The sequence below is a fragment of the Balaenoptera borealis genome (assembly GCF_965194805.1).
Source record: "Balaenoptera borealis genome assembly, chromosome: 6".
NCBI lineage: Eukaryota > Metazoa > Chordata > Mammalia > Artiodactyla > Balaenopteridae > Balaenoptera > Balaenoptera borealis.
The window spans coordinates 119,742,383-119,755,998 of record NC_138863.1 but is presented as its reverse complement, the minus strand read 5'-3'; the positions used below and the strand labels follow the sequence as shown (position 1 = coordinate 119,755,998).

General features: G+C 37.6%; 2 protein-coding genes across 3 annotated transcripts in view; one reads left to right on the top strand and one right to left on the bottom strand.

Moving 5' to 3' along the window:
* LOC309631458 (UPF0538 protein C2orf76 homolog) overlaps positions 1 to 13,616 on the top strand; it is an 80,917-nt gene that overhangs the window by 24,237 nt on the left and 43,064 nt on the right. Inside the window, exons 2-3 of one of the 2 annotated variants that reach the window (XM_082397934.1) lie at positions 3,609 to 3,677; positions 6,560 to 6,704. In XM_082397934.1, coding sequence (XP_082254060.1) covers positions 6,572 to 6,704 — 133 coding nt within the window. In that variant the 5' untranslated portion in view covers positions 3,609 to 3,677; positions 6,560 to 6,571. Of the gene's footprint in view, positions 1 to 3,608; positions 3,678 to 6,559; positions 6,705 to 8,239; positions 8,614 to 13,616 lie in introns of those variants that run through there. The other variant, XM_082397933.1, reaches the window with a different exon arrangement.
* STEAP3 (STEAP3 metalloreductase) overlaps positions 9,724 to 13,616 on the bottom strand; it is a 137,883-nt gene continuing 133,990 nt past the window's right edge. Inside the window, exon 5 of the mRNA XM_082397901.1 lies at positions 9,724 to 11,865. Within this exon, the coding sequence (XP_082254027.1) occupies positions 11,821 to 11,865 (45 nt within the window). The 3' untranslated portion in view covers positions 9,724 to 11,820. The remainder of the gene's footprint in view (positions 11,866 to 13,616) is intronic.

Genomic DNA, 13,616 nt, shown 5'->3' with positions numbered 1-13,616 from the left:
TGGGACTACGCAGTATGTAATGTTCTGAGGTTGGTTTTTTTTTTTTTCAGTTTAAATTCCCTTAAGATCCATCAAAATTGTTACGTGTATCAACAGTTTATTCCATTACTCAGTGTTTCATGATATGAGTATACCACAGTTGGTTTAACCATTCACATGTTGAAGGACATTTGGGTTTCCAGTTTTGGGGTATTACACGTGAATATGCTATGAGCATTCATGTATAGGTTTTTGTGTGAACATAAGTTTTCATTTCTCTGGCATAAATACTCAAGAGTGTATTTGCTAGGTCTGTGATAAGCACATGTTTAGTTGTGTAAGAAACTGCTATTCTTTTCCAGAGTGGCTATACGGTTTTGCATTCCCATCAGCAATGAATGAAAGATCTAGTTTCTCTGCACCCTCACCAACATTTGATGTTATCACTGTTTTGTTTTAGCCATTTTGATAAATATGTAAATCATGATTTTTAAATTCTATCGTTCCTTTAGTGCTTTTTAGCTGTAATTCTTCTATAAAGAAGAACTTTTTCATTAGCCATTTGGTAACCTTGAAATACAGTCTGTATAAGAATTTGATTATTTTTCTTATTTTCAATGCCCACCTCCCCACCTTGGTAAGCCAGTTTTCAGAAAAACAAATAAGTGCCCTTTTAGCTCCAGAGTGACTAATTGGCTTTCTAAACCGTATCGTTATAAACACATGGATTTTTAAAATATTTGATGTGATTATCTTCCAGGTAAATTAGTAGAAGAGAAATTGCCATGTCAAAGGGTAGGCAAATTTTAAATTTTGATATAGATTACCCCACTCCTCTCCAGAAAGGCTGTATCATTTTATGTTTTTAGCAAGAGTATATAAAATATTTATTTTTCTATACCCTTGCCAACACCGGTGTGGCCAGTTTTTAATTTAAAAATATTTTACCAATCTGATGGCAACTTGATATCTTACTATTTCTATTTTCAGTTCTTTAGTTACTAGTAAAGTTGATCATCTTTTCATGTTATTGACTTCTTAACAATTTAGCCAATTGCCTCTCTGTCCCTTCATTTGAGGAATGCCTTTTAAACTTGATCAGATTCATTTTTTTAAAGTAGGTCAAGCCTTCTGGGAAAATGTCACATTTATAATTTGTAATACTGGCTTTCCAAGCTGTCTCTACAGTATGTCTGGCTCTCTAAACTAACAAGCTGTATTTCCAACAGTCCTTGAGGCAAATTAAATAATGGCTTCATTCTGATAGTAGCTAATATGGTTTAGTTACTGAGTATAAATTACAGCAAATTTCTGATGAAGATGACCATATGTTGTTGACCAAAATTAGATATTAATGCAAATTTGGAGTTTTAAATTGAAAACTTCAACTATTTAAGTACAATATATGGGCAGCTTTTTATTAAGTGGAAAAAAACAAACCTACAATTAGAAAAGTTTCATAAGGCATGCATATGCTAGCTTGCCCAGCCTCCTTGGTTAGACCATTTATATCATTTATTTCATTGTACCTGGGAATCTCGTATCTTTATCTGCTGCCTACATGAGCTGTCTTTATGCCCAAACCGATTTAATCCCAAGTAGACTGTTGATAAAAGCAGCTACTATTTATTGAGGTCCAGCTGTGTGAGATCCAACTATGTGTTGGGGCTAAGAGGTAGAGTCAATAATTAAGTTAGATCTGTCCAGCTCTAAACTCTTTGGGAACTTGGACTGCATTACAGGGCTTCCCAGCACGTTTGGATGTACATGTCTGGTGTGATTTGGAGGGCTTCTTTGTTGTTTTGGGGGCTTGGTGAGAGGAGGAAGAAGTTGGTCATAATTTTCACAAACCTGTTAACACTGCTTCTAAAATACGGAATCTTTTATAATATCCCTTTCTTGAGAGAGATTCTTTATTAAGTACCTCAGTATATTTTAAATTGTAAATGTCTTGCTGAACTGCCATTATTTGGTAGATTCTAGGGTCAGAATTTTTGGGAAGCACTGTAAAACCAGATTTAATAACAAATAGTGTATTTTTTTGGAAATTTTTATGTTCATATTCTTTGTCCACTTTTCTGATATGTTTTACATTTTCATTGTTGGTTTGTAAGGGTTTTTTGGTTTGTTTGTTTTGTTTGGTTTTTGGTCATGTTTAACCACACTAAAGAATGCAAATAAATAAAAAGATATTATTTTACCTATTGATTTGGATAAAAGTAATAATAATTTTTCTATTATAATACCTAGTGTTTGCAAGGAATACACTGTTCATGGGAAAACTGATGTACACCTCTGCAGAGCAATTTGGCAGTATCAAAAAATGTAACAAATATGCTTATTCATCTTGAGCCCAGGTTTTCTACTTCTCATGAGTCATTTCTCATGTATGTATATCAGAGCCTTTCTCATGGGTGATATATTTGAAAATAAGCTAAATGTCCAATAGTAAGATGTTGGAGGTAAGGAGTATGGAATGTTGTACAGACCTTAAAATCATTGAAGAAAAATATTTAATACATGGGAAAATGTGCATAAGAAGTTAATTTAAAAGGCAGATTATAAAGAGCTTGCACTGTATGTTCCTAATTTAAAAACTTTTGTATATATAAGTCAAAGTATGTAGACTTTGGATTCTAAATCAAACAAGCTAACTGTAAAAAAGACATTTTGGAGACAGAAAATCAAACATGGACTAAGTATTAGATGAAATTGAGTATTTGCTATTAGTGTTGTTAGGTATGATAATGACATTTTAGTTTTTTTTTAAATGTTCAGTGTTAGAGACACATACTGAAGTGTTATAGGGTGAAATTATATGAAATCTGGAATTTGCTGCACAATACTCAAAAATAAAGGAATTAGATAACAACAACAAAAAATAACAAATAGTATAGTAGCTAATAATGGAATTATCAAAAGATTTAATTTAATAATGGAATTATCAAAAGATTTAATTTAGAGGGAAAATATTATTTTTAGTTCCTTAAAAACCACTTGTTTAATTATAAACAGTATACTAATTATAACTGCAAATTATTTTATGCATTAAAACAGCTGAACCTTTGCTTTTCATGCAAAACATGCTGTATATTCTCTCAAACTTCGTAAAATATTTGTGTAAGCATTCTATGATTCAGAGAGACTTTCTAGGCCAAATTAGTGTGGCTTATTTGTGTATATTATGAAGTATTCCAGACACACTAAAAGGCTTAAAGAATAGTAATTTATACTATTCCTATACCTAACATCCTACTTAAGATATAAAATGCAACCAGTATAATTGAAACGACGGTTTTACTTCTCCCTAATTGCATAATCCTTTCTTTGCCTCAGAAAGAACAATTAATCATCTCCTTTTAAACATAATAAAAGCTACGCTTTTTGAACTTTATGTAAATGGTAGTGTAGTCTGATGCTTTTGCGGCTTGATTTTTTTCCATTCACCTTACTGTTTCTGAGATTTCATCTGTGTTGATGTGCATAGTTCAGGTTCATTCATTTTCGCTGCTTGAACTAATTTCACTGTATGAAAATGTCATAATTATCTATCCTCCTGCTGGTGGACATTTAGTCGTTTCCAGTTTTTGCGATTAACAAATGATGTTACTATTAATGTTCTTTTACAGTTCTCCTTGTGCCATGTGTAAGGGAGTCCCCAGGACACCTACCTATGAATGAAATTGATGGATTGAAAGGTATGTGAATCTTCAGCTTTACTAAATATTGCCAAATTGTCTCCAAAAGTAGAACCTGTTTGGATGCCAGCCTTAAATGGTTCTGCACCCTTGTCAACACTAGGTATTGTCAGACTTCTTCGTGTGTCAGTTTGATGAGTAATATATCTCATGGTTATTTTGAATTTCACTGATTACTGGTGAGGTTGGACATCTTTTTTTATGTTATTAGTATTACAGGTTTTTTTTCTTCTGGAATTTTATTCTTAATATAGCAGGTTCTTATTAGTTATCTATTTTATACATATTAGTGTATATATGTCAGTCCCCATCTCCCAGTTCATCCCACCACCACCACCCACCCCCCCGTCCCCTGCTCCCTGCTTTCCCCTCATTACAGGTATTTTTTTAGTACTTGCATATTATGGCTGTAAGTTGTATGCAAAGTTGAAAGCATGAAGTAGTTGCTACTAGTTAGAAATATACCATAATTTTATTTTTAAAACATTGGCAACGGGGCTTCCCTGGTGGCGCAGTGGTTGAGAATCTGCCTGCCAATGCAGGGGACACGGGTTCGAGCCCTGGTTTGGGAAGATCCCACATGCCGCGGAGCAACTAGGCCCGTGAGCCACAACTACTGAGCCTGCGCGTCTGGAGCCTGTGCTCCGCAACAAGAGAGGCCGCGACAGTGAGAGGCCCGCGCACCGCGATGAAGAGTGGCCCCCGCTCGCCGCAGCTAGAGAAAGCCCTCGCACAGAAACGAAGACCCAACACACCCAAAAATAAATAAATAAATAAATAAATTCATTAAAAAAAAAAAAAACATTGGCAACTTTGCACAGTTTTTGGAGGAAATAGTTTGGGATGATTTTTTGAACAGTGCATTAGAGAGAGCATTGGATTTGGAATTAAATTGGTGCTTGAATCCTGGCCTCATTTTTTATCAGCTATATGACCTTGGGCAATTAGTGCAATCTCTCTGAGTCTTTCCTCATCCTTACATGAATATAATACCTCCTGGTTTGATGATAGAATTAAATCTGTAACAGTTTTTGCCTGGTCATCAAAGAAACACGTGGTCTTGTGTTATCCTGATGGCAGATTATGTGTTTTTCTGTTGACTAATTCTGGACGCTTTTCATCGAGTACTGCTTTCAGTTGGTCTAATTGGGAGCAGTACTTGTTGGAATTAAGCGTTTGGTTTTCCAGAAGGAGCTCATAATAGAGGACTCCCTTCCAATCCCACCATATACACAACATCACCTTCTTTGGATGAAGACCGGCCTTTGGTATGGTCAGTGGTGGTTTATTTTGCCTGCCCCACGATCTCTTCCTTTCCACATTATTGTACAGTATCCATTTTTTCATCACCTGTCACAATTTGTTTTAAAAACGGAACGTTTTCATCATGTTTAAGTAGAGAATCGCATATGGGAATATGGTCAAGAAGGTTTTTTTTACTTAACTTATGTGGAACCCAAACATCAAAGCAATGAACATAACCAAGCTGGTGCAAATGATTTTCAAGGCTTGATTTGGATATTTTGAGTATGTTGGCTATCTCCTGCGTGGTATAATGTTGATTCTTCTCAATTAATGTCTTGGTTTGATTGCTACCAACTTCAGCTAGTCTACCCGACCATGGAGCATCATCCAGCGAGAAATCTCCAGCACAAAACTTTGCAAACCACTTTTGACATGGTTATGACACTTATGACACTTCAATCAGTCATAGCACCTTCTCCATACACTGCACAAATCTTTTTTTGCATTTTGGTTTCGTTTTTACCTTTCCTGAAATAATAAAGCATAATATGCCAAAAACGTTGCTTTCTTTTTTCCATCTTCAATATTAAAATGGCTACACAAAAATTCACCAATTTTGATAAGTCTCTTTTTAAATGCACTCTGATATGACAGCTGTCACAATACAATCTAACATAATTGTTTTGAATGAAGTTAAAGACAACCAAGTGCTACTAGAGCCATCTTACAGAAAAAACCGAAAGAACCTTTTGGCCAACCCAGTACATAGCTTTAGGATGAAACAAACATATTCAAATTAAATAATAGCGTGGAAGATGGATGACACCGTGGCACATGATTAAATCCTTCCTGAAATCTGGCAGCATTTGTGAAATTAAAATGCAGCCTGGGGCTTCCCCGGTGGTGCAGTGCTTAAGAATCCACCTGCCAATGCAGGGGACACGGGTTCGAGCCCCGGTCCAGGAAGATCCCACATGCCGCGGAGCAACTAAGCCGGTGCGCCACAACTACTGAGCCTGCGCTCTAGAGCCCGCGAGCCACAACTGCTGAGCCCGCATGCCACAACTACTGAAGCCCGTGTGCCTAGAGCCTGTGCTACGCAACAAGAGAAGCCACCACAGTGAGAAGCCTGCGCACCGCAGCAAAGAGTAGCTCCTGCTCACCACAACTAGAGAAAGCCGGCGCACAGCAACGAAGACCCAACGCAGCCAAAACAAAAAGAACAAAACAAAACAAAATGCAGCCTGATAGTTGACGCTAATGTAAGTGTACTTCATCTCAGGGCCAAATGAGGAGATCGCTGGTGTACCAAACCAGAGCGGTCACATGTTTAGTGCAACCCCACTTCTCCCCATACATGCACACCCACACCCTTGAGTCAGTTGTGTTCATCTTCTGTGCCCTGTCAGTTTTCTACCAGTCAGAACATCCGTGACTGTGATAAAGCTGTCCAGGATCGCAGTGGGTAGGTGGGAGTGACCTTGGGACCCTTTGGTTGCCCCGGAATCTGGCCTGGGTGTGGGGGCTGTGTTGTTAACTGTGCAGTGTGGGAGAGATGGGCTGGGTGCCCAAGAGCTGATGGAGGAAGTGCAGCCTTGTAGATAATTATGAGTTGATGTTATTGTCCCTTGCCACAGGCATTTCTTCCCATGGCTTCCGAAGATGTGACCGTTACAGTTCGCCTCATTCGTTCATTTGAGCATCGCAATTTCAGACCTGTAGTATATCATGGAGTTCAGATGGACCAAACTGTAAAGGAATTTATAGTATTTCTAAAGCAAGGTATGAGACATCTCAGCCACTTTGTTTTATTAGTGTTTTGAAAAAAATTGTTGACTATTAGAGTGATAGTAATCTTTAAAAAACACTTGGAAAGATATTAACCTGTGTTCTAAGCCAGGTGTGAGGCTGGCTCCTGCTCTGGGCCTTGGCATCAGCGGCAGTGTTTCCCTGAGGCTTATTTAGCAACAGGTTTGCCCTCATCAGAGATTGTCACTATCATGTTTGGCTTCTCCCTTTTTTTTTGTTTTTAATTAAAAAAAAAAAAAATTAAGGTCTGTGTTTGCTTGTAACAAACGGGTTTACGTATTTGGAGACTGATTAGTAAGAGAATGTAGTGTTACCCGGCTGAGCACAAGAGGGCCTTCTGGGGAGTGTGACAGGAAGGTGGCAGGCCTCTGTACAGCCAGGAGGTCACGAGAGCTGCTGGTCATTGTGGGCACAGAAGTGACAGCCAGCCTCACTGGTGCTACTGTATCATTTCAAGCTTAACATGCAGCAGGCATGAATTTAGTCTTCATTTTGATTGGTGGGTTTCTAACCTCTGTTTTTAATTACTGAAGTGTTCCAATCATCAACATTTGATGAAACATCTAGAATAAGCTTTTATTATTATCTTATGGTATAATGTACAGATCTTAGTGTACTGTTCTATGAGTTTTGACAGATGTAGTACTTTATATCCAACTTAATTTTTTTAAACTGACATAATTTCAGACACAGAAAAGTTGCAGAAACTGCTGGATGCTCTTCACAGATTCCCTAAATGTCAACATTTTGTTACATTTGTTTTTCTCTCTCCTCCTCCTCCCCCCTTCCTCTCTTACTCTCCCACTTCATTTTTTTCTCTGAACCTTTTAGAAGTATGTTGCAGACATGATTCCCTTTTACCTGTAAATATTTCAGTGTGTATTTTCTAAAAACAAGGAATTCACTTAAGTAAACCTAGTACAATGATGAATCAGGAACTTAACGTTGAAACAATGCTATTATCTAATTTACAGACCTTATTGAGATTAATTAATTAATTAATTAATTCCTTTAATCTGAGTTAATTTCTTTATCCTGGAGTCTTTTATTGTATTTCATCACATTGGCAATTTTGAATAGTTCAGCCCAGTTATTTTGTAGAATGCCTCCCTCAGGTGGGTTTTTCCAATGTTTTCTCATTATTAGATTTAGGTTATGCTTTTGGCAGAGAAATCATTGAAACAATGCTGACTTCTCAGTGCATTTACACTAGGACGCACATGCTGTCGACTGCCCCCATTACTGGCAATGGTGACTTTAATCAGTTGGTTAAGGTGATATCTGCCAGGTTTCTCCACTGTAAATTTTTATTGTAATTGAAAAGTAACTTGTAGGGGTATATTCTGAGACTATGTGAATGTCCTGTTGCTTCTCAAACTTTCATCCACTAGTTCAGCATCCTTTGATGATTCTTGCCTGAATCAGTTATTATGATGATGATTGGCAAATGGTGATTTTTCTTATTCCATCATTCCTTTTAGATACATTAGTTGTTTTTCTACAGTAAGGAAGAGCTTTTTACCCTACCCCCCCGTTCTCACCCCCCGCCCCATTTATTTCATCTTTTGTTTATATCACTGTGGACTCAAGGATTCTTACTTTATTCAAAGGATTATAATTCTTTACTATTATTATTTTATTTTGATGCTCTACTCATCCCCATTTTGGCCGGTGGTAGCCCCTTCAGTCTGGGTCCATGTCTTTTTAACATGTCCCCAATCCTTCTTTGAGCACTTCCTTACTTCTTGGTCTAAGATGTTCCAGACATGTCCTGTTCTTTCTCTGCCCCAGCCCTGGGATCAGCCATTTCTCAGAGGATCTCTGATTTTGTTACTGGAGAATGCTATTGGGAGACCAAGATCTTGGTTTATGTGTGTGCAATGTAAGTGTGTATAGCTAACTTTAAAAAATGTAGTTAATTCTTGACATTTTACTTCCTGATTGACTTTGTAAAATCTCTAAACTCTTCTCCCTTACTTTTTTTTTTTGGTCAAATTTTGAGTGGTTTCACTGCTCAGTATTACTTGCTTAAGAAGAAAGTGAGATATATAAACCCATAGGGAAAACAGACCAGTCAGTCTACTTGTTACGGAGAGATTGAGAGTTGGTACTGAGATATTGCCAATTAAAGAGGGTCCTGCTTTTGAAAAGATATCGCCAAAAGCATATTCAGGTTTTGAAATAAAAACAAATCCCTACATTTTTTATTTTAAAATCTTTGTGTGTGTTATGGGTTACAGTGTTTCTTACTGTTAATACAGTGAGTGCTGTGGTGTTCTTGGTACAGTGCAGAATAGGTTCTCTGAAGTCCTTGAGAATAAGATGTAATCTTCAAGCTGCTCCAGTGCCAGAGGAAGATGTATTCTCCCTGGGGTCACTGTGTCCTTTCCTTCCCAAGTACCATAGAACGCTCCCCATTAGAGCAGTGGTGTGGATCACAGCTAGACGCTCAGCCCAGCCTACTCACATCTTTCACCTGTGCTACTAATAGTATATCCACTACTTGTTTCTGTTGTGCATGTGGGAAATGTGTTCCACTGATTAAAAGGTAAACTTTGGGGTTCAGACCTTTTTGACTTGTGTGCTCTGTGCCTGTCTTTGTCATCTGATTTGAGGTACTGTGGAACTCTGCAAAGATGGTGAATTTATGCTTTATGAATTGTGTACATAACAAAGACCAAATAGCTTATTACTGAGAAATTTTTGAACTAATAATAATAATAGCAAGCATTACTTTGTATCAGATACTGTGCTAAGAACTTTAAGTAGCTTATCTCATTTCATCCTCACAGCATCCTTCTAAATTAGGAACTGTTATTATCTCCATTTTACAGATGAAGAAACTAAGGAACAGAGAGAGAAGTTAAGAAACTTGGCCTGAGATTACGAGGCTAATACAAGGCAAAGCTACAGTCCAACCCAGTCCAACTTGCCTGAGATTACGAGGCCAATACAAGGCAAAGCTACAGTCCAACCCAGTCCAATTTGCCTGAGATTACGAGGCTAATACAAGGCAAAGCTACAGTCCAACCCAGTCCAACTTGCCTGAGATTACGAGGCCAATACAAGGCAAAGCTACAGTCCAACCCAGTCCAACTTGCCTGAGATTACGAGGCTAATACAAGGCAAAGCTACAGTCCAACCCAGTCCAACTTGCCTGAGATTACGTGGCTAATACAAGGCAAAGCTACAGTCCAACCCAGGCTGTTCAGCTGTGCATCATGCACTCCTAAACACTACACTAAGTTGCCTCTTTATTTTTGTCTACCGCCTTGCTTGCTTAAGAGGATCCCTGAAGTAAATGGATTCACTCAGTGTCAAAAGAGTCTTTGAATTTAGTTCATCTTGCTCTAGTGTTTTTTTAAATTGAAATATAGTTGATTTACAGTGTTTCAGGTGTACAGCAAAGTGATTCAGTTATATATATACATATTCTTTTTCAGGTTCTTTTCCACTATAAGTTATTACAAGATATTGAATATAGTTCCCTGTGCTATACAGTAGGTCCTTGTTTACATATTTTATATATAGTAGTGTGTATCTGTTAATCCCAAATTACCAATTAATCCTTCCCACCCCTTACCCTTTGGTAACCATAAGTTTGTTTTCTGTGTCTGTGAGTCTATTTCTGTTTTGTAAATAAGTTCATTTGTATCATTACTTTAGATTCCACAAATAAGTGATATCATATGGTATTTGTCTTTATCTGACTTACTTCACTTAGTATGATAATCTCTAGGTCCATCCATGTTGCTGCAAATGGCATTATTTCACTCTTTTTTATGGCTGAGTATATATATGTATATGGATTCCATTATATATGTGTACCACATCTTCTTTATCCATTCATCTGTCAATGGACATTTAGGTTGTTTCCATGTCTTCGCTATTGTAAATAGTGCTGAAATGAACATTGAGGTGCAAATATCTTTTCAAATTAAGAGTTTTCATCTTTTTCAGATATATGCCCAAGAGTGGGAATGCTGGATCATAGGGTAACTCTAGTTTTAGTTCTTTAAGGGACTTCCATACTGTTCTCCATAGTGGCTGCACCAAGTTACATTCCTACCAACAGTGTAGGAGGGTTTCCTTTTCTTTTTTTTAAAGTCATAAGCAAATGGCTGTATTTTTTCTTTTTTTTTTTTTTTTTAAATTAATTAATTTATTTATTTTTGGCTGTGTTAGGTCTTCGTTTCTGTGCGAGGGCTTTCTCTAGTTGCGGCGAGCGGGGGCCACTCTTCATCGTGGCGCGCGGGCCTCTCACTATCGCGGCCTCTCTTGTTGCGGAGCACAGGCTCCAGACGCGCAGGCTCAGTAGTTGTGGCTCACGGGCCCAGTTGCTCCGCAGCATGTGGGATCTTCCCAGACCAGGGCTCGAACCCGTGTCCCCTGCATTGGCAGGCAGATTCTCAACCACTGCGCCACCAGGGAAGCCCTGCCACCTGTTTTTATAAACAAAGTTTATTGAAACACAACCACACCCATTTGTCTACATGTTATATGTACTGCTTTTGTGTTTCAGTGGCACTTACACAGTTGTGACAGACTGTATGGCTCACAAAAACCTAAAATATTTATTACTGGTCTTTACAGAAATAGTTTGCTGATCCCTGATGTTGGTGATTCCTCCTAGTTGCATCACATCAGGAAGCACTTGGTATTGCTTTGTCCCATTATTGGCGGTATTTATTTACTTATTTAACTTACTGGATTACCAGTTTTTTATAAAAGGATAAAACTCAGGAATGGCCAGGTGGAAAATATGCATAGGACAAAGCATGGGGAAAGGGTGTGGAGCTTCCGTGCCCTCTCAGAGTGCGCCATTCTCCCTGGTATCTCCATGTGTTCACCGACCTGGAAGCTCTGGTGATACGTATTTAGGTCATTTGGTTAAGGTGCCGTCTACCAGATTTCTCTGTTGTAAAGGTATCTTTATAACTAATAAGTAGTGTGTGGAGCGATAAACATTGAGGCGATATGCATGTGTTGTTTCCAGTAGTTTTAGTGTCTATGGATGATCCTTACCTGAGTCACTGGTGGTTGCAGAAATTGGGATTTTTTTCTAACTCTGTGACTCCTTCTGCATTTATTATCTGGCATTCTTCTGTAAAGAAGCACTCCCTTGGTGCCCCTCCTATTTAGAAAGGAACAGGATAATTTTGTAGTAGCAAAGTCATAGCACATTATCACCTTATCACAAAGGGGCCATTCCTTCAATACAGTGTTGAGGTGATGGTCTCCTGTTTGTACTAGAAAATGTATTGTAGATTCTTTAGTTTAAATACTTAACTCTATAAATTTGAAACACAAAATAATACTCTATCTTCTGTGGCTATGACAACAGAATGAATATATAACAACGAAGAAGATATGCTAACTTAAGGATAGTTAGTGCTTACCTCTGGGAAGGGAGGTTAATGGGACTACAGAAAGAGAAAAGGTTTCAACTGTATCCATAATGTTGTATTTAACAAAAAAATAGTAAAGATCTGAAGCAGTTATGACAATATGTTAACATTTGTTAAATTTGGTTGATAGGTTAAATGAACTTTTGTTCTATTCTCCATACTTTTTAATGTTTAGATTATTTCATGATTAAAGTAAAAAGCATCTTGATATAGCTTAACTTCGAAGTCTTACTATAATATCTGATAGAACCCTTCATCAGGGTAGAATGTTGGCACAATGTTCTGATTAATGTTATGTCTTTGGTATTCTTGCCTGTACAGATTAGTCATTGATTTAGTCAGTTTCTTTTTTTCCCTTAGGTGTTTGTGCTTTCCTAAAAATCTTTAAATGTAGATCCAGCATCTAATAAAAAATTACAAATTATACCACTTCTATTTTTAGAGCCTTTACTATGAGGTAAAGAATTATTTTGTTGTCCATTGGTACTTTAATAATTTTCCAGACTTTATTGATTTTTATATTGAAACATGTGTTTTAACATCTCAGACTCCTTTGTAGCATCCTAATTGCCAGCAGTATATTTATTATGTTGCCTTATTTTTCTCATAATTAATTCTTCTGTGGATGCCTTTTATGGGGACCTGAATGAATGAGTAAAATTACTGGTTACCTTCTTGTGAACTTTCCAATAATGAAATACTAAGTGGGTTTTTGCAGAATTCTGCAATCCTGAACTCTTCTGTAAAAGTTCATTAGATTCCAAAGTTAAGTTCAAAGGTGGGAAAACATAAAATGAAAGGAAAACTTAGTACAAAGTAGGAAATAATTTTCAGAATATAATAGATATGTTACAGGCTTTTGCTTTCAGCCAAGGTGGAGTAACAGGGACTGAACTTATTCTTTCAATTGAAACAACTGAAAAACTGTGCAAAATACATGAAACAATGATGTTCAGATATTGGACATCAGAGAGCAGAAACAAACAAGGTGGCCCCTATGATTGTGCCATGTTACTGCAGGAGAGAGCATGTAGGCCACAGAGCAGAGTGGGGGAATCCAGGCAGAGGCTGGAGAATTCCATGAGTTTATGAGTCACAGCTGGCATCCTGGAGTGGAGTCTGGAGAGTTCACAGGGCAAAGTACTGGAATGGAGCGAGCTGTACAAAGAGAGAGCTCTAAAGATTTGCAGAGCCTGAATCTTCAGTTGAATACAATCAGCATGTGTGTTTAAGGAAGCCAGGTAGAGAAACGCCTGACAGTAGCAGAAGGCAGAATACTCAGAGCTCATGCAGGGCTGGGAACAGTTTGTAGTTACACCAGTCAGGATGGAAAACCTTGTAATTAATAGGTTATTGAGTAGAGTATCTAGAAGGGTATTGCTGCAATAGTAGGGCAAAATTAACCCTTGGCTAAATTCTGCTCTGCTCTTACCTAACAAAGCTCAAAAGTAAGACTCAAAAGGATGTTTCCAAGTAA